Genomic DNA, 22,244 nt, shown 5'->3' on the forward strand with positions numbered 1-22,244 from the left:
TAATAGCTCACAAATGTATGATCAGCCCAAGATGAGTGCCTCCTTAAAACCTAGTTAGGTAGCAAAAACCCAGTGGGAAAAATGCTCCTAATCGTAGGGAAAAAGAGAACATTAAGATCAAGTGAGTATATTTCTGGATACTCCCCCTGAGTTTGACATAACTTCCCAATGAAAACTACAAACATTGCATATGACAGTTAGGCATACCAATTCCTCGGACAAGCTTCTAGAAGGTTGACTTCCACAGTGATGTCGTGTAGAGGTCGGTAAGGTTGTCTGAGATCGGGTTACATGACTTCAATCTCTTGATGCTTTGCTGATGTAGACGCAATATGTCTTGGCGTTGACTTTATTGATGTATCATGTCTTGGTCGGATAGATTCATGCAACATAATCTTCATGGATCGTCGTAGGGATTCAACGATTGATGAAAACACAGCAAGTACTTCGAATATGCCCAACAAGAACTTATAACCATGTCTCACTTGTGGCGTAATGAAGTAAGCTGAGTCTTGGAACGATTCGAAGATTTCGCAACATAGACCTCCAAGATATTGAGATATCCCTAACAGTAAAGACATAACCATTTACGGATTTTGCCTTGTGCAAGTTTGATAAGTAACATGCGTCAACATAACAAACAAGGCAAGCATCATTCCGAGGATTAGGGGGGTTATATCCACTCAAGATGTATTGGGATTTGCCCATGTAATACCTTCAGGGTAGTCTTTAATACCAATTTAGTGGTTGCGTGTAGGCGCAGTGCTGCATCTTTACCAAGATCAACAGCGAATGAGATGTCCTGTCTAAATACAATGAGCTAAGTACAACGAAGCACAAAGTTGAACTTTAGATATGGAATTTCAGATTCCATAACCTCTTCAAGGGTCTCATTTGCATATAATGTATGGACGATTATAGGTATACTCAAAGGTAACACATTTAGGTGTAGTTTGATTGGTAGACCAAAATACCGTCAGAACAATGTTTAAACTTCGGGTCAAAGTATAAATGAGTTTTCCTAAAATCCTTCATCTCATATTCCATATTCAGGTGCAAGGCAGTTTTCTCAAGCTCTTCCGGAGTCTTAGTGAGATTCGTGTCAACGACATAAACTGTAACTCTAACAATTTGGAATAAGACTTCATAGTTTAATACGTAAGGGCATAATTCATATCCCTGACTAATCAAATAATCACTTACACGGGTATATCACATCCGTCGGATTGTAAGTAAACGCCTTAAGCAAGTTAAGAGGATGTTCCGTGGTTTTAAAACTATTTGAACTAGTCCATGTAAATCTTCAAGAACTTATATGTAAATCTCTGTATCTATATCCTCATAGAGAAAACACTAACCACATTTTATAATGCTGCTATCAATCACAAGACATTTTGAGAGAAACCTGCGCCGTAAGGCGTGCATCATATCGCACTATTTCATTCATCTCAATATGCTTTCTTTCCCACTTGTAACACAACAGGGTTATCTTAGGCAGTGTAAGGACGGCAAGTCCAATACACACTTTGGTAAGGAGTTTGCCCTAGATTGTAACTTTAGTTGTCCAATCAGTTCTACATTGTCACTTAATCAAATGAACACGGTTAGATATTGTCGCTTTTCATTTATGTCGGTAGCTACCATATAATTGAAAACAGCATCGATGGTGATCTCATTTCAATTCCATTTTCTCATCCAAACTAGTATACTGGACCAAGAACTTTTAAGTATTGGGAGAAATCCAGATTAATCTCATGAGATGGAAATGATTTGAGACAGCGATTGAGTTTAGATTCATTGTTGTGTCGTATCTTCCTCTTATATGGAAGTGAATCCTACGAACCGAATGATCTGTTGTATTCCAGGCCAAGACAGATTGAATGGCTATCCACCGGTGTACTGGACCATCCAACAGTGGCGGCACACCCTCTAAGGATGTTGACTCAATGTTCGTTAAGTACGTATATCCTTGCAGGCATATTTGCAGCTGGTATATAATCTCGTCACTTTAGCAAGATTAGAGGAATATGTCTGGAGCAACATTCTGAAAACTATAATTTATCGCACTTGTGCGATATGGGGATCGAGATGAGACATAGTGGGCAACGTCCATGCAAATTCACGTCGTTCTACAGGAACGTTGACGTTCTTATCTCCACCTAACGGCGGGAAGACTGTCTCATTAAAGTGACAACTCGCAAATGAGCAGTAAAGAGATCATATGCAAGGGCTCTAAGAGAGCTAATACGAAGGAGAATCATGATCGACAAAAAATACACATCCTTCTTTGAGAACCCATGGTGGTACGTTGCGGCGGCGCAACTTGGCACATGGAATGCACACCCAAATGGGTAAATACGAAAATCGTCAGGTTCGTACCCAGTAACCAACGGTAATGTCATATAGGTTGGGTGGCAATAGGCCTCAATGCGAACCAACATAGATGCGTACAAGATTGCATAGCCCTGGGCAAAAACCAAAAAACTTGGTACATTTAACAAAATTCAAGCGATCATTTAAATTGCGTTTTATGATCGATAGGCGAGGCTATTTGGGGTGAACATGGGAATTCGATGTTCAATTATGAACCCAAAATACATGCAATACTTTATCGAAAATTGTTGATATAAACTCTCCGGCATTATCCAGTCTTCTGGACCTTAACGGATAAGTAGAGTGGTGAACCCTTAATTGGCCATAAGGTTTAGCAGCAATGTATGTGGACAAACATGTGACCAGTTTGTCGATTCATCAACCAAAATCATAAGTATTTATATGGTCCGCATTTTGGTTGGATTAGTCCACATAATTCCCTTGAATCCACTGTGAAAAGATAGTCATGTCGTATCTTTGCGAGGAATGATATGGAAAATCAATTTCCCTAATGAGCATGCTTGGCAAACTGTGCTTGTAGGCACAAGATCCTTACTTCAGGTAAGGAGATGCGTTGTAGCATCATTGTTCGACCTAAGTGTCCCAAAAGGTCATGCCAAAGCAAGTAAACTGCTCAATCATCATGCTCCAGGTCGACCATATATGGTGTATTCCCAGTTGGGAGACAACTTATTGGCCTCAAATCAAAGCTTCAGGCTCATTTTTGGAGGTGGTGCAAAGATATTTCACTCTATTTTCTTCAGTGGTTTCATTTATGATCATTGTCATCTCGAATATCCTTAAAAACTCAACGTCAGGGAGAATTTAAGGTCCCTTAAATGGTGATTTGGTACCATTCATACAATGAGGAGCGTGCCAATACTCTTAATCAGGTGGGATAGACATGAAGTCGTTGTTAGAGATGTGATTTAGGTGTAAAGTTAGTGTGCATAATACGCATTCATCCAAACAACTAACTTTGCCACATTCCTACCTAATCACGTGTTTAATTGAATCGGTCACATGTATGGAGAAACATGATTCAATTAACTCATATTCAAGGACAATATCAATAAGAGTATCCATAAGTAAAACATACACCAAACTTGAATCCAGGAACATGGAAAAATGTTCACAAAGTAAATGGTTTACTAAGGGGATTCGGCCAACAAGGCCATCCATGTCAAAATTTTACTCTTCCAACGGTGTTTGGTGGAGCAAAATTAGTCTCACATATTGACTACTAGAATGGTACTTCCTTAACAACATTGGTAGGGGCACAAACAGATGCATAACTAATGGTCTATTCCATCGAGACGGTAATAGATTATGCAGGGTTAAGGTTCAGGAATATTTTCCCTTATTCTTGAAGTTTTAGGTCTTATGTACCAAGGTTCATGCTATAGGCATCATGCCACATCTTAGCAGACCCTGATTCTACCATATGTTCATGGTAGTAATCAAATCCAAGAATTTGGTAAACTTCTGCTATCTACACTGCTGCTTCATGGGTAAGTTAGAAATAAGGAAGGACGAGAAAAATATTCTCCAGTCAAAATTTGATCAAATCTATAAACTTCAAAATTGTACTCATTCATAGACGTAATCATGGTGTGCTTCAGGCAATGTCTTTCATGATTAGACGGTCTGTAGAAGCGAGCCAAAGAGCCATGGAATCCTCGATCGGGAGGTATTTCCTTTTGTAATGCTTTGAGCATAAGTATTCGAATGAAGATCATAACAGAGGCTTATTCAGCTCTTCCATGCCATTGTTGGCTTTAATGGTTAGTCAAGTGGAGATTCACGTCTTATACCCTACATAAAGTGGTTTATATTAGAAACGTCCAAATCAGGAAAATCAAACTTGTGCCGGTTCGATAATCCATTGAATTTGAGGGAACAAGATTGTGATTGGTGCTATGGGAATGAATCATCCATAAGCATCAAAGTTAGAACACTCGAGTTCTAAGACATGGTTTTCATGAAAAAACATCGGGTTTTCATGGGAGTATTGTTTTATGAAAACTTCGGGTTTTCATGGGAGTATTGTTTTATGAAAACTTCGGGTTTCAAAGGCACTAAATTTGAAACTATAGGTTCAATTTAGTTTATGAACATTTAGTTCATAAAAGAGAGGTTCCTGCAAGAACACAGAATGCAATATACAACTAAGTGTAGTGGATTTGGGGTTGTTTCAGGAACTCAAGTGTGAGTGCTTCGGGACTACGAAAGTGGGTCAACGGTTCAAAGAATATAAATAAATTATTGAATCGTTAATGTCCAAAAGTGATATTCAGGTCAATAATTTTGGATTCATTATCAGATTATTGGACTGCAAGTCACTTTTAATTAATTCAATAAATTGGGACCAAACGGGATCGATTGTAGGAGCAAAAATAATAATAACATTCGGGTTAAAATAATAGCATAGGGTCGAAAAAGAATGCAGCCCAACACACTTTGGTTGGCTGCAATACACAGCCCTGCAAAAAAATTGCAAGCCTTTGGGCTTGGGTCAGGCTGCACGAGGGGGCAGCCTATGCAAGAAAGCAAGCTGCAATTGCAGCAGGAAAATGGCCGAGACAAGGACAAGCCTAGTTTGCAAGGGCTGCTACAGGTATGCCGGGTCACATGTGGACATAGCCCAGCCGCTTGGGCTGCCTAAGGAGGGACACGGGTTATGACATGGGGGCCTAGCAAGCAAGGCTTGCTAGCAGTGGACTTCGGTTTTGGACCAAGAACTTCTGGCCCATGCGAGTTCAACCCAGACCGAGACCTGATTGTGGTGCGATGGCAGCAAGCCTAAAGGGCTGCTGCAGGGGTCTAATTGCACTGCACGGCTAGGCTTCAAGCCAACAACGGTGCCAGCTGTGGTGCCCACGATGGTGTCGCAATGATTTTTTTTTTCGACATCCCTAGGGTTTGAAAAACCCTAAATTGCTTCTAATTTATTTCGAATTTTTGACTCATATATTCCACATAGCAATTTAATTGCGTAATGCATGAAAAAATATATATATATTGAAAAATATATGAACATATACAATATATATATATATATATATATATATCGGAAGGTAAATATAAATGTAGGTGGTTCGTGCATCATGGGGAATGTTTTCATGCTTCAAGGTCGTTTCAAATATCTTACTTTATTTTAAGCATACCTGATTGTCAGAAAATAATAAAAGTCTTTGAATTTGTAGAAGTTCCTTCTCGGAAAGCCGGAATTACATCTCCAATGCGTTGTATCACGTTCAATAAAGAAAAATTAAATTAAATCAATAGCATGTAGATCAATTCAAAACAATAAATTAATCACAAAAAGAATGATTAAAACGTAATATTTCCTTGATTGAAGAATAAATTTTCTTTAGCACAACGTCAAAAGCATGCTGATAACGTGTTGTAGGCATAATTTACTGAACAATTATGGAGGCCAGAGAGAGAGGCAAGGTGCGGCAATAGTAGAGAGAAGAAGAGAGATATGTGTAATTGTGGGTGTGTTCTATTCCACCCCATTGTGCCTTTACTTATAGTAGTAGGGAATGTTAATTCCTTACCCTTTAGTATTACAACATTTAATAGGTAATCTACTCCTAATATGAATATAAGAGATATTCCAAGATATACTAGGATTTACACAATCACATTCCTAATCTAATAGGACTGCAACATGAATATATTATTAATATTAAATGGTCGGACTAACTAACCGTTAAATTATTTTGTTAAATCATCTTACCTAAATTTTAAATGAATTTGGATTCTTTTTAGATTTTTTTTTGTGAAAATCCCAGAAATTCTTAAACCGTATCCGTTTATAGTATATCGTGCGGTTAGTTTTATCAAGTACTATTTATATTCAGTTTAAAAAAAATTAAAATAATCTTGATTTATGTTTGCTCTGCCAATGTTAAGCCTAGCAAGAAACTGCGGACAGTCTTTGGCCTCTGGCACTGTCACAAGTTTTTACCATCTTCTAGTATATACCCCTTTACCCTCTCTCTGGCCTACTAAAGCATTTTTACTCGTACCAACCTAACGTGATAAGATTATCTTCCTTCTCTTTCCGTCTCAATTTCCCTACTTTCACATTTTACTTTTTGTCTTTATCTTTATAAAAAAAAATCAATATAAAAAATTAAAATGATTTAATCGTAACCGTTCAAATAAAAGAAAAGAAAAGAAGAGAGAAACTAGGAGGAAAGATAATTCTCATCTTTCAAAATAACCCATCTTTTAGTATCAAGAATTTTTTATTTGCTCATGAGATTTCAAAATTGCACTAGTTGGAATTTTTTTTCTTGTCTATTTGACTGTCTAATTCTCCCGTTACGGTGACGAGTGTGAAATGTTTGACTTGTTTATAAACTACATTTGCGCCATTATGATCAAACTTTGCATCTAATTGTCGTTTAGGGATACGAAACATCAATTGGATAAAAATTAATGTTTCGTGATAACTTTCATCAACGTAGTGTAAAGGTAACTTCTATGTCAACTCAAAATTGAAATCCGAAATCGTTATATTATCACATCATCAATGTAACAGATAGCAACAAAGTCAAGCTAATATAAAACATAAATTGTTACGATTTTAATATCCCGCAAAACCTACTTATTACTCCATACAAAACAAAAGGTCATTTTCTCAAACCCTTAAATTCCCAACAATTCGATCTACTATTAAGCCTGTAAAAAAGCAATCAAACTTTCAAGCCTTGTGTGCATGGAGTCGCTGCGTCAGCTAATTAAGTGGATGGAGAAGGGTGAGAAAATGCAGCTGCCGAACAAGCTCAGTTATCCATGGTTGTTTATACTCCTCCCTCTTACGAAAAAACCTAGTTTTAAAACGATATTACGAGCATTTCCGACAAATTCTTTAACATTATGTTTGATGAAGTTTAAAATTATTCAGGAATTTTAAAATGATGAAAATTAAATTGACGGGATTTTATTTTCTATAATTTATGAATTTTCTTGTTTGTTAACATAAAAGAACAATGAAATTAATTACAGAATTTGTTATTTTTAAGCTCTCGATCATATAAATTGAGAAATGACACATATTTACATAAAATTTAAATTTGGGAATTTGAGGTCCCAAATTTCAAGTTTTTTTTCCACGCGGAAAATTTAAATTCCTATATTTGTGAATCCAAATAAGGAAATTAGTGCATGTCAATTTATAAATTCTGACTTTTATCCAAATCTCAAGTTTATTTCCCTTATCCAAACATAGTGTAAATATCTCTTCTAATACAAATTTGTTGACCTTTACAGTTTGAAGACCAGAATTTACTACTTCCCAATTTTACGTTCCAACATATTCTACAAATTTCAATATTTTAGAGGCCAACTTGGGAGAAAAAACAAAAATCGGGGTTAAAAAACGGAACAACCCTTCATGTTTGGAAGGCAAATGTGCAATTAGTCCTTCAAACATAAAATCGAAAAATATGAGCAAGGTGAAATCACCAGCGGAAATCAGGTAAGAATTTTGCCTACAAAAACAGATCCTCTGGTAAACACAATAGTCTCTCAGAAATCCATTACAAAATCCCGACGATGTCACGAACTTGCAGTTCATCAAACAGAACATATCAATGTCAAACACAAGCACAAAGAACGGTACCGCGCCCGAGTAAAAGTACTAGTTAAACTAGCAATCAAGTTCTGTACATTGTTCGACAAATCAAACAAAATATTTCACCTTTCTCTTTGGCAAGAAATGAATCATTCCCTTCCGGATTTTCTCGACGCAACAAAAAATTAGGGTGTGGGGAGTTAAAATAAGGGCATAGGTACCCTACTACAAAACACGACATATATGACATCTTTAGACAACAAAGTTATAGATGGAGGAGGTAAAGATGAAGATAGTATATCAAGAAAGTTGAAGATGATTACTAAGATAAAGTTCGATCTGCTTGGGTTTCCCGACCACCAGATATAGCAGTTCCCACTGTGCTAAATCCCGCATCTTGCAGCTATACGGCCAAAATTAAGAGGTCGCCTGCCAGAACAAGACCACCTCCCTCTGTACTACTCAATGGTCGCGACCATGTGTGCTTACTAATATGCCTTAAAAAACCAGATCCAGTTGCAAAGACTATCCAGCATTTTAGCCTCCACTGCTGGAACCTTCAGCAGCAGCTGTTTCAGTTGGAATTAAAGTGCCCGTCGCATCAGAAACTCGCCCTGATTCACCCTGCTGCTTAGTATCTGACTGCTCTAAAATTGGATCACGGGAAATTTCAGACTGCAATAATGGAGCAATTTTATTTACATGTAGCCACGTCAACTCCCACAAGCTATCATCTCCTCCGTCACTTTTCTCCACAAGAACTCCCCTTAAAATCATTACAAGTAAGGTGTTCTTAAGTAGCTCCGGCACTTGGTCCCGTAGCTTCTCACATTTTCTCCCTCCAACTTTCACCTTCATATAATTTTCCATTCGATTGAGAACACCCAGCCATAGTTTGCTGAAGTTTGTTAGCTGTGATAGCTCGGGTAGTAGCTCCAGAAAAACTTTGGACAGGAGCTTCAAGGCTAGGATAAGCGTGCCTTCCATGTTGCGGTATTCCTTTGGGGAGTGTCCCTGTGCAATTTCAAGCAAGTCATCAAGCATTGTGAAGATCACCATGTCAAAGCACTGTAACCATAGACCATGTGGAAGAGGAATCCCATCCACTCCAGTCAAACACCTCCGTAAGATGGACAACGCATGATTCCTAACCTCTTCTCTCTGGTCCAAACAAACTTTTCTCAACCCTTGAACAAGCCGCAACCACATTTGCCCAATATCCTGAGACATTTTCAGAGCTACTTCCTCATTCATAGATTGCTTAGCGTCGCAGGCCCACCTTGCTAGACAATCAATAGAACCTGCCATAAGATCCAGTGCGCACACAGATCGCTCCACCTCTCCAACACGAGACTCAGCAAACTGCCTTGACGCATCAACACATAGAACATAATTGGCAGGCAACAAGTGAGTTCCTTCAGACATAATGAAGAACAGTGCATCGAATCCAGCCTCTGAAGCTTCTAGGTGCCGAGCAGTAATGGAGAGTAGTGATGTAACTATGCGCCACCCCAATGGTGATCTTATGTGAGAGGCATTTGCTTTCACAAGGCGACCAACTTCCTGCGTAATTTGCTCACAGTACGCATCAGCAACCCGAGCATCAAGCTTTAAAACAAGTTGCAATGATCGCAAGAGTTCATCAGCAAGGTCCTCTTTATAAGGAAGCAGCCGCTGGCAAATCTGAATAAGTCCAAAAACAGCCTTCTCTACCAGGGCACAAGGCATCACAGTAGACTGAACAATGTTCGATATGTGCTCATACACAATCTGCCAAAGAAGCATAATCCTATCCCTATTATTTAGGGTAATAGCTATCAGCAACTCCAAGCAAAAAACTGCAGTATCTTCATCCTCAGGTGAGCTGCTTCCTTTCTGGGGTCGTCCTCCAGCCCAGATCAGTGCCTGTGCAAGCTGTAACAGGGATTCAGCCTGCAGAAACTTGCTCTCTGAAAATATGCCATCAATGTGGCACTTTTGAATTGTCTGAAGGGTGCGCTGATGAGCAGCAAGTTCTTCTTCAGTAGGCTGTGATCTCGGCTCCTCTGTGTCAAGAGATAGGAGCTGACTAAACCGGCCCATAAATCCAGAGGATTTCCTAGGAGTACTCACAGGAGGCATAGGAACAGATGATAGAGAATTGGTTATGGGCTTGCCATGACCTGTGTCAGCAGAAGACTCTGAATCACCAGCTGCTTCACTGGCCACAAATGCCGACAGAAGACCAAGTTTGTGTAATCTTAAGATACATTCGAGAACATTTCTCCAGCCTGTGCGAATGTAATCACCATATGTATTGGCAAACGTGAAAACTGTCACAGTTGACATTCTAGCTTTTGGGTCATCACCAAAGGCTATAACAGGTTCCTCATAAGATGATGGGTTTAAAAGGGTTGTAAACTTACAAAGAGACACAACCAGATCGTCGAGCACATCTTCAAGATGGTAGCACGCTGCAATCTTTGCAACAGATAAAAATCCATCAATGCATGTTTGGTAAATCTCTTCATGTTCTGCATGATCAAATACCACAGAAATGGCAGCAATTGTGGGGCCTGACATTATAGCAAACATATCCTGGTCAAGGTAGGCTCTGGTATCTGATACAATGAATGGAGCACTCTTCTTCGATTTGTGTATTAAATCAATCCAACGGCTTGGGTTCATTTCAGGATAACCAGCACCTTGTTCTGGAGTTGTGCGGATCTCATTCTTGCATATTGAGTGGTAAAGCTCTGAAAGGAATTCTCGAGGTAAATCATCACCTCCATTGATGTGTCTATTATTCCGAATGAAATCCTCCTCTGTCATCTTCTTCTTCACCTGAACATTGTGCTGGTCAGTGTTGAGCATTATGATTGAATATGATAACAGGAGAGCAGCATCCTTGTTAGCAAGAATTTGTGGTGATTGCTCATAATATCTCTCTGAGAATGCTTCAAGCACCCTTTGTATCTTTTGTGATTCTCCAGGCAATCGAAACGTCTCCAGAAACAGTCGCAGTGCAGTATCCAAATGCATGTCTTGAAAATCAAAGGTACCAGCGAATTTATTAAGAACCTGAATGCAAAACTCATCATGGTTTCCCAGGAAATCCCCAACAAGATTCTTGTCCAACCCAGCAGTGTACCTGAAAAAACAGGCCACACTTTCAGGATCAAGTTTGTCAGGCAAGAGATGGGTTCCTTGGAGGAACTCCAGCCCTTTCTTTGGGTCATGGTTAAAATGATCGGCTCCAATCATCAGCCTTCTCTTTATGTGCTTTCTTCGGCGAACAAATGGAACCCAATGATTCGGATCACTGTAGTTGTCACATTTCATCAGCCAAAATGGAGTATACTCATCAAGATTCGTGGGGGGAGCCTGAACAGCACTAACTGAGCCATTCCCTGCCCTCTCTGCCATTCCCTGAATAATAGCAATAAGACCATCCAAAGCAAGAATGTGAATTGAAGACAAAGGCAAACTAACAGGGAATGCACTCTTTGACAACAGATTAGCAAGCTCTTCAAAGACATTATTGCATGTTATGTCGCAATCCAAGTTCGCGTACATCTCCACCATGAAAGTTTTCTGCCGGCAGAAGTCCACAACGGCCTCCATGGCAACCTCCTGCTGCTGATAAGAAGCCCCATACCTGCTTTGCACAAGCCTCAATATCACACATGAAAAGAAAGCCTCAAGCTGTAGCTTAAGTTCAGTGCGGAGATGGTGATACAGATTGAGGACAATGCTGCATACCATTGAAAGAATAAGTGGACTTGTTGACAGGCCAAACTGCATCAGATTTTGAAACAATTCATCCTGAACCAAACTTAATAACTTGGGGTGATGCCGAATGGAGGACCCACTTAACTCTATAGCACAATTAACCAAACCCAATGCAAAAAGGGGTACATCTTCATCAAAAGCTATGGTATTAGACCTGGGACCCATTCCTACATGCTCAACCACATTTAATAAAGAGCACAGGAAGTTAAATATTTCCACCATGCAGGGAACCCCAAATGGCTCAGCCATGAGTTGCACGTCATATTGACCAGCCTCCTTCCCACTAGAAGCACCAGCTGTCTTTTCATCCATCCCAGATTCTACAAGACCTGAGGAAGTGTTCAAAGCAGGATTTGTAGATAATAGCTGATTATCAAACTCAGAAATCATGTTGCCATTCTCCAATTGTCTACTTCCAGAAGCATGCTCATTATTTTTCCCTGCAATCTGCACAACAGCAAAAATTCGTGAATAAGAAGAGTATTTAAGACTGGACATCCGCAAGTACAACTTATTGTTTCACTCTCGAGAATTAACAGACCACCTCTATGCTAAGACCGAATAATACTCGTCAATTTTGATATTAGTAGTACCTCTCCATTGATGGTACTGCTTCCATTTGGCAATGCACGTTCAGCAGGTTGAACATCTGGAAGGTGTGAGAAAATGCATCTAACAAGTTCATGCATTGTGTGGCGAGCTATACGCTGCAACAACTCACCTTTTGTTCCCGCTTGATGGACAATACGGAAACATGTGTTCACTAGAGTGCAAACATGCTGATTGGTCAATATAATAGATGCTTTACTCTTCATGCAAGCTAGAAGAACCTGCAGTATCTTCATCAATACCACTTCTTCTGATGCAGGATCAGTCACCTCAAATCGGCAGCCAGTGATCGCATCAACTAATAAGTGCATGGCATCTTCAACATTTAAGGAATTTTGATCAATTACATCAAGTGTTAAGATATTGTAAACAGAAGACAACGCCACACCAGTAATTGGTGCACCAGTTTCATCCGACCTAATCACATCCAGAAATGGCTGGAGATATTCAGAAGGATTGACGGAATGCATATGGTGCTTCCATGAAAAGATTTGCTTGCGCAGTGCCTTCAAAGACTGGATTAGAGGGTGTTCCAGCTGATCATCGCCAGACATATAGCGTCCTCCCCATCTCACATTCCTCCTCATAACCGCTAATACAGTGCCTATTTCCGAATTAATGATGCATGCTAAAGTAGCATGATTAGGATACGTTGCATCACATTCCCCAGGTTCTTCCCCAATTGCCTGGATTCCACTTTGCAGCTTCAGACGCCCCATCTTTCAACAGAACCCAAGTTCTTTCGGTATTTACCAACTTCAACGCACAGAAGCAAACAAGTCTAAAGGTATTGCATACCTTCACGGTCTACGAAGCTACTAAAGCATACCTAGTAGAAATTCAACACATCAAATAAGCTGAAGAACCAGAAATCAAGAAGCCACATTTAAAACTCCCCCAATCATATCATAAGCAGACAAAGAAACTGGCCATAAGTTCACAGCTATTAGTCCCAAATTCGAACAACCACTCCCACGACCCACACTCATTGCCAATCTACCCAATTCCACACCCATAACTTGGAATACAGTATATTTATTTGCATAACACAAAATTTAAAAGAAATGACAAGAAAAGTATGATTCATGCATAATCTCAACCAACAATTGAAAACAAATTACAACAATAACAACAAAAATTAAGATTCAATGGAATCCTACAATGAAAAAATGAAGCTTCGCACAGCCTTGAATTATTCGAGAATTTCGATTCTAAAAACCCAAGATTTGATGATTAGAAAGCTTTAAACTAAATTAAATGCTAATCAGCTCAAAAAGAAACGGGAGAGAAAGAGAGGGGGAAGAGAAGGTGGAGATTCGTATTGATCTTGTCATTGGCGCGGCGCTTCCAATGTCGAATCCACAGATTTGGGTGAGAAAAAGGGGAATTTGAGTTGGGTACTTACCCGATAGTTCTCCTCCCTTCGAGGTCGACGGCGATCTCATGCCGGAAGCCTCTGAAATCCGGTTTCGCGGCGGTTGCCGGCCCTAATTGTCAACTTCTGGTTCGACCCGTTCACCAACCCACTTTTGGTACCAGATCGGCTGTTGAACTGTAAACAAATACGTTCCGTTCTTTTTTGGGGGGCATAAAAACGAGATCTTCCAGTATATAGACACTCTTCAAATGTGGACCGTCTGATTTCTTTCATTTTTCTTGATTCCCATCAAAATAGTATTTTCGTTTAAATCAAAAAATAGAAAATAAAAAAATATTGCTCTACAAACTCAAAAGGTGACTAACAAAGAGAGATGGCATCAAGGAAGAGTTTTTGTGAATACTTTTAAAATGATTGAAAGTATTTTTGGTGAAAATATTTTGAGCATCAATCTTTAGTAAAAACGTAAGTAAATTCTTGTAAAACACGTTGAAGTGCTTTCTGAAAGAAATATCAGTCTTTTCATTAGAAACTAGACCACTGTTTTCACACAGCTTAGTTTTAGACTGCTCTAAACCTTGATCACAGAGAACCTTAGATGGCAAGGATGGCACAATGTTCTGTGCTTCTTCCATGAAGCATTTCAATTTTCAAGTGCTTTTGAAATCCAATAACTTTTTTTTAAAGTGTTTTTAATCATTTTAAAAGCACTTCCAAACAAACTTTTAGTTATTTCAAAGATATTTTATCAAATGACAAAAGCTCTTAAACTATCAAGTTTTTGCTTTGATTTTTCTTGGTTAAAAAATTGTTTTCTTTGTTGTATATTGGGTAAAAAACAGATAAAATATTAGGAAAACTAATGAAAAATACTTGAAAACTTTGAGTTTTAACGACAATGACAAAATAAAGGGTGAAGTGAATAGTACCAGGATTAACTTTTTAGCGTAAAAATGTGGTTTTTCGTTAACGTAAACGGTACCGAGAGCTTTTCGTTAAAATTCCCTAAAATATTTGCTAAGATTCAAGAAGTCTACAAGGAATTACGGAAACCAAGTTATGTACAGCAGTGTGCTCGCCTTTTACACTCAAGTATGAATCCATCTCCTCGTAGTTTAAATTAGATTCGAACATCGCTTGATTCTGAAAGCATCAAAAGTTTAATTCAAAATTGATTACATTAAGGTCCAAAAGTGGATGGAGGGGGAGAACAAGAAGAAGATGAAAGGTTAAATGACAAATATGATGGGGGAAGACTATATTACACCACATGAACCTGTAATCGGATGCTCCTCTTACACAAGGCTCAACAATGCATCAGCAAATACCAACTTTCGCAACAAAACGTCGGCAATTTGCGATGCAAGAACTCCAAACTATGTCAAACATGGCACGATTAGATGCCGAGTACAAATACTAGTTAGAAGCAGCAATCGTCGAGTTCTGTACATTGATGAACAAGGCAGTACAAAATATAGAAGGATTCACTAGCAACCGCCTAGGAGGCCAAACACACATGCTACCTTTAGACAAAAAGTAGTATTTATCCGGGGAATACGCTGCAACAGAAGTATCTGGAGGCGAAGTTGAGGACACCGGTTGAAGGAAGATGAAGATGAGTACAAAGAAACGACCAATCCGCTTGGTTTTTCAAACAACCAGTATGTATAGCAGCACCCTCTGTAATAATCCACATCTAGCAGCTCTACAGAAAACAATCAAAGATGTCTTCTGCCGGTTTCTGCAAGATAAAGATTTCACAACAAGATGCCTCCTAAAATAACTATTCAGAATCCGGGATCATGCGTGCTTATTAACATGCACGAACAGGACCAGTTCTAGTTGCAAACAACCATACAACATGCTAACCTGCAGTGCCAGAAACTTCTGTCGAGGCCATTTCAGTTGGAAGTACATTACCCTTTTCTTCAGAAACTAGACCTCCGTTTTCACCCAGCTTAGTCGCGGACTGTTCTGAACCTTGATCAGGGAAAACCTCAGATTGCAAGGATGGCGCAATGTTATTGACATGTAGCCATGTCAGTTCCCACAAGCTATCTCCTCCTAGAGCGCTCCTTTGCACGAGCACTCCCTTTAAATTCATCACAAGCAAGGTATTCTTAAGTAGCTCGGGTACTTGGTCCTGAAGCTTCTCACTTTTTTTCCCTCTAACTTTCACCTTCATATACTTTTCCATTCGACTGAGAACACCCAGCCATAGTTTGCAGAAGGTTGTTAACTGTGATAGGCCAGGAAGTAGCTGTAAGAACACCTTGGACAAGAGCTTCATGGCAAGGATAAGTGTGCCTTCCATGTTGCGGTAGTCCTTTTGGGAGTGTCCCTGTGCAATTTCAAGCAAGTCGTCAAGCATTGTGAAAATCACCACATCAAAGCACTGTAACCACACACCATGTGGAAGAGGGATCCCATCCACTCCAGTCAAGCACTTCTGCAACAAAGACAAAGCATGATTCCTGACATCTTCTCTCTGGTCCAAACAAACTTTTCTTAGTGCCTGAACAAGTCGGAACCACATTTCCCCAATATCCAGAGACATTTTCACCGCTTCATCCTCGTTCACAGCTTGCTTAGCCTCACGGGCCCACCTTGCTAAACAATCAACAGAACCTGCTATAAGATCAAGTGCACAAACAGATCGTTCTGCCTGCCCAACGCGAGATTCTGCAAACTGCCTCGAAGCATCAACACAGAGAGCATAGTTGGTCGGCAACAAGTGGGTTCCTTCTGACATAATGAAGAACAGTGCGTCAAACCCAGACTCAGAAGCTTCAGGGTGCCGGGCTGTGATAGAGAGTAAGGATGTAATTGTGCGCCACCCCCCATGGGATCTGATGTGAGAGGCATTTGCTTTCACAAGGCGACTGACTTCCTGTGTAATTTGCTCACAGTAAGCATCAGCAACCCGAGCATCAAGCTTCAAGACAAGCTGCAGGGACTTCAAGAGATCATCAGCAAGGTTCTCTTTATAGGGAAGCAGCCGCTGGCAAATCCGAAGAAGTCCAAAAACAGCCTTCTCTACCAGAGCACAAGGCATCACAGTTGACTGAACAATGTTGGATATGTGCTCATACACTCCCTGCCAAAGAAGATCAATCCTATCCCTATTATTTAGGGTAATAGCAATCAGCAACTCCAAACAGAAAACTGCAGTATCCTCGTCCTCAGGAGAGCTATTCCCTTTCTGGGGTCGTCCTGCAGCCCAATTCAGTGCGCGTGCAAGCTGTAAGAGGGATTCAGCCTGCAGAAACTTGCTCTCGGTAAATATGCTGTCAATATGGCACTTTTGAATTGTCTGAAGGGTGCGTTGATGAGCAGCAAGTTGTTGTTCAGTAGGCTGCGATCTTGGCTCCTCTGTCTCAAGAGATAAGAGCTGACTAAACCGACCCATCAATCCAGAGGATCTCCTAGGAGTACCTATGGAAGATACATGAACAGAAGAGAGAGAATTTATTATAGGCTTCCCAGGCCCTGTGTCAGCTGAAAACTCCGACTCATCGGCTGCATCACTGGCCACACGAGCTGGAAGAAGGCCAAGCTTGTGTAATCTTAAGATGCAGTCCAGAATATTTCTCCAACCTGTGCGAATGTAATCACCATACCTATTGGCAATTGTAAATACAGTCACAGTTGCCATTCTTGCTTTTGTGTCATCACCAAAGGCTAGCACAGGCTCCTCAACAGATGATGGGTTTAAAAGGGTGGTAAACTTACAGAGAGATACAACCAGATCATCCAGGACATCTTCAAGATGATGGCATGCTGATATCTTTGCAACGGCTAAAAATCCATCTATGCAAGTTTGGTAAATCTCTTCATGTTCTGCATGATCAAATACCACAGAGATAGCAGCAATTGTAGGGCCCGACATTATAGCAAACATATCGTGGTCTAGGTAGGCTCTGGAATCAGACATGATAAATGGAGTGTTCTTCTTAGATTTGTGCATTAAATCAATCCACCGGCTTGGGGTCATTTCAGGATAACCAGCACCTTGTTCTGGAGTTGTTCGGATCTCATTCTTGCATATTGAGTGGTAAAGCTCTGTCAGAAATTCTCGAGGAAGATCACTGCCTCCATTGATGTGCCGATTATTCCGAATGAAATCCTCCTCCGTCATTTTCTTCTTTACCTGAACATTGTGTTGATCTGTGTTGAGCATTATGAGTGAATATGACAGCAAAAGCGCAGCATCCTTGTTAGCTAGAATTAGTGGTGATTGCTCATAATATCTCTCTGAGAATGCTTCAAGCACCCTTTGTATCTTTTGTGATTCTCCAGGCAATCGAAATGTCTCCAAAAACAGTCGGAGTGCAGTATCCAAGTTCATATCTGCGAAATCAAAGGTACCGGCAAATTTATGAAGAACCTGAACACAAAACTCGTCATGATTTCCCAAGAAATCCCCAACTAGATTCTTGTCCAACCCAGCAGTGTACCTGAAAAAGCAGGCCACACTTTGTGGATCAAGTTTGTCAGGCAACAGATATGTTCCTTGGAGGAACTCCAGTCCTTTCTTTGGGTCACGGTTAAAATGATCAGCTCCAATCATTAACCTTCTCTTTATGTACTTCCTCCGGCGAACAAATGGAACCCAATTACTAGGATCACTGTAGTTGTCACACTTCACCATCCAGAATGGAGTATACTCTTCAAGATTCACTGGCGTATGTGCAGAAACTGATCCATTCCCCACCCTTTCGGCCATTCCTTGAATAACAGCAATAAGGCCATCCAAAGCAAGAATGTGAATTGAAGACAAAGGGCAATTGACAGGGAATGCACTCTTTGACAACAGATTAGCAAGTTCTTCAAAGACATTGCTGCATGTTATGTCACAATCTAAGTTAGCGTACATCTCCACCATGAATTTTTTCTGCCTGCAGAAGTCAACAAGAACCTCCATAGCAACCTCCTGCTGCTGATAAGAAGCTCCATATTTACTTTGTGCAAGCCTCAAAATCACACAAGAAAAGAAGGCCTCAAGCTGTAGTTTAAGTTCAGTGCGCAAATGGTGGTATAAATTAAGAACAATGCTGCATACCATTGAAAGAATAAGTGGACTCGTTGACAAACCAAACTGCATAAGATTTCGAAACAATTCATCCTGAACTAAACTCAATAACTTGGGATGATTCTGAATGTGGGATCCACCCAACTCTATAGCTGAATTAATCATAACCAAGGCAAAAAGAGGCACATCTTCATCAAATGTTATGGTATTAGATCTGGGTCCCACCCCCATATGCTCAGAAACATTTAACAAAGAGCACAGAAAGTGAAATATTTCCACCATGCAGGGTACCCCATATGGCTCAGTCATGATATGCAAATCATATTGAACAGCCTCCTTCTCAGTAGAAACCGTGAGTACACTTTCATCAATCCCAGGTGCTACCAGGCCTGAAGAAGCATTTGAGGGAGGACTTGTGGATAATGTTTGACCATCATACCCAGAACTCAAATTGCCATTCTCCAATTGTCTACTCCCAAAAGCATACTCATTATTTAGCCCAGCAATCTGCACAAGAAAAAACCATCACATATTCACAAACAAGTTCTTGACATTGGACGCTTGTGTATCAACTAATAAGTTTACACTACGTAATCAGCAGATCACATCTAGGCTAAGACCTAATGCATGTAAACTTTGATAGTCACAGTACCTCTTGTTTTCTTGTAGTACTTCCATTTAACAGTGCACGTTCAGTGTCGTGAACATCAGGAAGGTGTGAGAAAATACATCTAACAAGTTCATGCATTGTGTGGCGAGCTATTCGTTGCAACAACTCGCCTTTTGTTCCTGCTTGATGAACGATACGAAAACACGTATTCACTATAGTGCAAACATGCTGGTTACTCAACATAACAGATGCTTTACTCTTCATGCAAGCCAGAAGAACCTGTAGTATCTTCATCAGTACCACTTCCTCTGATGCAGGATCGGTGACCTCAAATCGACAACTAGTGATGGCATCAACTAACAAGTTCATGGCATCTTCAACATTTACGGAATTTTGATCAATCACATCAAGTGTTAAGATATTATAAACAGATGACAAAGCAGCACCAGTGATTGGTGCACCAGTTTCATCAGATCTAATCACATCCAAAAATGGCTGGAGATACACAACAGGATTAATGGTATGCCACTGATGCTGCCATGAAAAAATTTGCTTGCGCAATGCCTTTAAAGACTGGATTAAAGAGTGTTCCAGCTGATCATCACCGGATATATAACGACTGCCCCATCTTACATTCCTCCTCATAACCGCTAATACCGAACCTATTTCTGAATTGATGATGCATGCCAACGTAGCTTTATTTGAATTGGCTGCCTCACAGTCCTCGGGTTCTTCCTCAATTGCCTTGATGCCAGTTTGCAGCTTTAGACGCCCCATCTCTGAACAATATTCTTTTGAACAGAACCCAAGTTCTAGCTGTATTTACCAGCTTCTATATAGAGAAGGCAAAGAAGCATAGGCAACGCATACCTAACTGAAATTCAACATACCAAGTAAGCTAACTGATGTATAACAATTAATCGAGAGGCATAATTCAAGACATTCGTAATCAAATCATATGCAGACATTTAGACTCCCATAACCACTCCTACTAATTTTCAACAACCATAACTTCCCGTCTCGCTCTGTAGTTTAAATGTCTTTACAAGTACACATACCATCTAAACACACTATAAATGACACAAAAAACCTACACTACCTTCACTAATAAAAACATAGGTTAAACTTCATACATAAATTCCAACTTAAGAGTTGAACAAAATTAAGCTTTCACGCAACGGAGAATTACGCAGTCAATTTCCATTCGAAAACTAAAGATTTGATTCTAAACAACTTAAAACCTAAAACAACACTAAACAGCTCGCCCCAAGAAAAAGTAAACCAAAATTGGCTCTGTTTGGTTCCATTGATCTCGACATTGGCCCTTCAAAAGCCGAATCCGAACTTCGGACGCCAAATGTGCTCCAAGCATCTGATTTGTCCGAGACTAACAACTCAAATTCCAAATTTTCGTTTGGCTACTTACCAAGCAGTCCTGCCTTCAACCTCGCCTGCGATCCCAAGCCTGACACCTCCCAATCCGGTTCCTTCCTCTCCCCCTCCGGTTCAAGCCCAACTGCAAGCTTCGGGTTCGACCGCTCCGCTTCTCTGGTAACAGATCCGGCGGACCGTGCGATCCATTAATATCAGAAAAATAAATAAAAAATAAAAAATTGATATGCCAAGAAGATTCCATGCGAGTGAAGTTACGTGAGAGAGAAGAATTTACCTTGCTTGGAAAAATGGAAGAGCGAGGAGTCCGGCCAAGGATCTAGGGGAAGAAACAAATGAAATGAAGAAGAAGAAAGTACACTGCCAGTAAACAAGGAAAAGAAGATGAGTCCACCACCGTGTTTTATTTTTGTGTTTTAATAATAATAACATTTTGATGCCGATCAGTATTTACATAGCGGTAAGTCATATATCTTAAACTCGATTCTCGTCAAATTATTATAAATATATATCTAGATCATTGGGAGGTTTGTCTGATTTATATTCTTGTTGTAAATAATATCATATGTATCAAAAATAGTATATGTCACTATTTACTATTATGTTTCATTTAACACATTGACATGAACCTTTAATATAATATAGGATTTGTACTTTGTTACTTGGTGGAATAACATATGCAATATTGACCTTATATGTGCTTAAAAATAGTTAACATTCTTAGGTTGATGACTTTCACTTCATAAGATTATAAGTACGAGGTTTTATTTGGCTTCTCTTTTCGTTTAGCTTAAACTAAACTGTATTGCACCGCTTAACGTTAATTGGTTGAGTTGTAATTTTGCAATACTAAAATCGATCCAAACATAACCGCACTCACCATACAACTAAGACAAAATACGTGTTATCACAAAATTTGCTTATTCAAATATATAAAAAAAATGAATATAAATGAGTATCTTTAACAAGTGTGCAAATAAGATTTGTTATTACGATATGATATTCATTTCCACTTATTAGAGCAGCTCCAGCCATGAGAGTTGCCCAGGGGAGAGGAAAGGGCCCGAGGCCCTATGAATCAACTCCAGCCTTGAAAAGCCCGAGCTGGTGAGAAGGCCCGAGCAAAAGGCTTGTCAACTTTTGATAGCCCGTGAGCCCGAGCTCCAAACCTTTTTTTTTTTTTTTCTGTCAGGCGCGTGCACCCCACTCGCACGTGGGGGCACGCCGCCCGACAGCTTTTCAGAAAAGCAGTCCACTTTTGCAGTGGTCTCAGTTACCATTGGGAAGCCACGTGACTTCCCACGGTTCGTTCGATTTCAACGGCTCCTTAATTTGGATCGTTGGATCTCAACGGTAAAAAAATAAAAAAAATCTTATTTAATATCAACCGTTCGATCTGAGATCAATGGTCGATATTAATATGCTTTATAAATAAAGAAAAAATAGTTTTAAAATTAATAAAAGTTACTGTTGTGACACGTGGCACAAT

At 39.8% G+C, this 22,244-nt stretch overlaps 1 protein-coding gene across 4 annotated transcripts; it reads right to left on the bottom strand.

Annotated features, from left to right (window-relative positions):
* Positions 1-7,998: 7,998 nt before the first annotated feature.
* On the bottom strand, positions 7,999-21,192 carry LOC126595754 (ARF guanine-nucleotide exchange factor GNOM-like). Of its 4 annotated transcripts, none has more exons than XM_050262244.1 (5): positions 21,033-21,192; positions 20,790-20,911; positions 19,469-20,233; positions 12,328-12,390; positions 7,999-12,181 (listed from the first exon to the last, which is right to left on the bottom strand). In XM_050262244.1, the coding sequence occupies exons 3-5, from the start codon at positions 20,138-20,140 to the stop codon at positions 8,501-8,503; spliced, it is 4,416 nt and encodes a 1,471-aa protein (XP_050118201.1). In that variant the 5' UTR covers positions 20,141-20,233; positions 20,790-20,911; positions 21,033-21,192; the 3' UTR covers positions 7,999-8,500. The 4 variants fall into 4 exon arrangements, with proteins under 4 accessions (XP_050118201.1, XP_050118112.1, XP_050118045.1 ...); XM_050262155.1 differs by having other exon boundaries at positions 19,469-20,237; XM_050262302.1 differs by lacking the exons at positions 7,999-12,181; positions 12,328-12,390 and adding an exon at positions 14,863-19,260 and having other exon boundaries at positions 19,406-20,237; positions 21,033-21,191.
* Between the last annotated feature and the right edge of the window lie 1,052 nt (positions 21,193-22,244).

Source organism: Malus sylvestris, chromosome 1, assembly GCF_916048215.2.
Source record: "Malus sylvestris chromosome 1, drMalSylv7.2, whole genome shotgun sequence".
In the NCBI taxonomy this organism is placed as follows: Eukaryota; Viridiplantae; Streptophyta; class Magnoliopsida; order Rosales; family Rosaceae; genus Malus; species Malus sylvestris.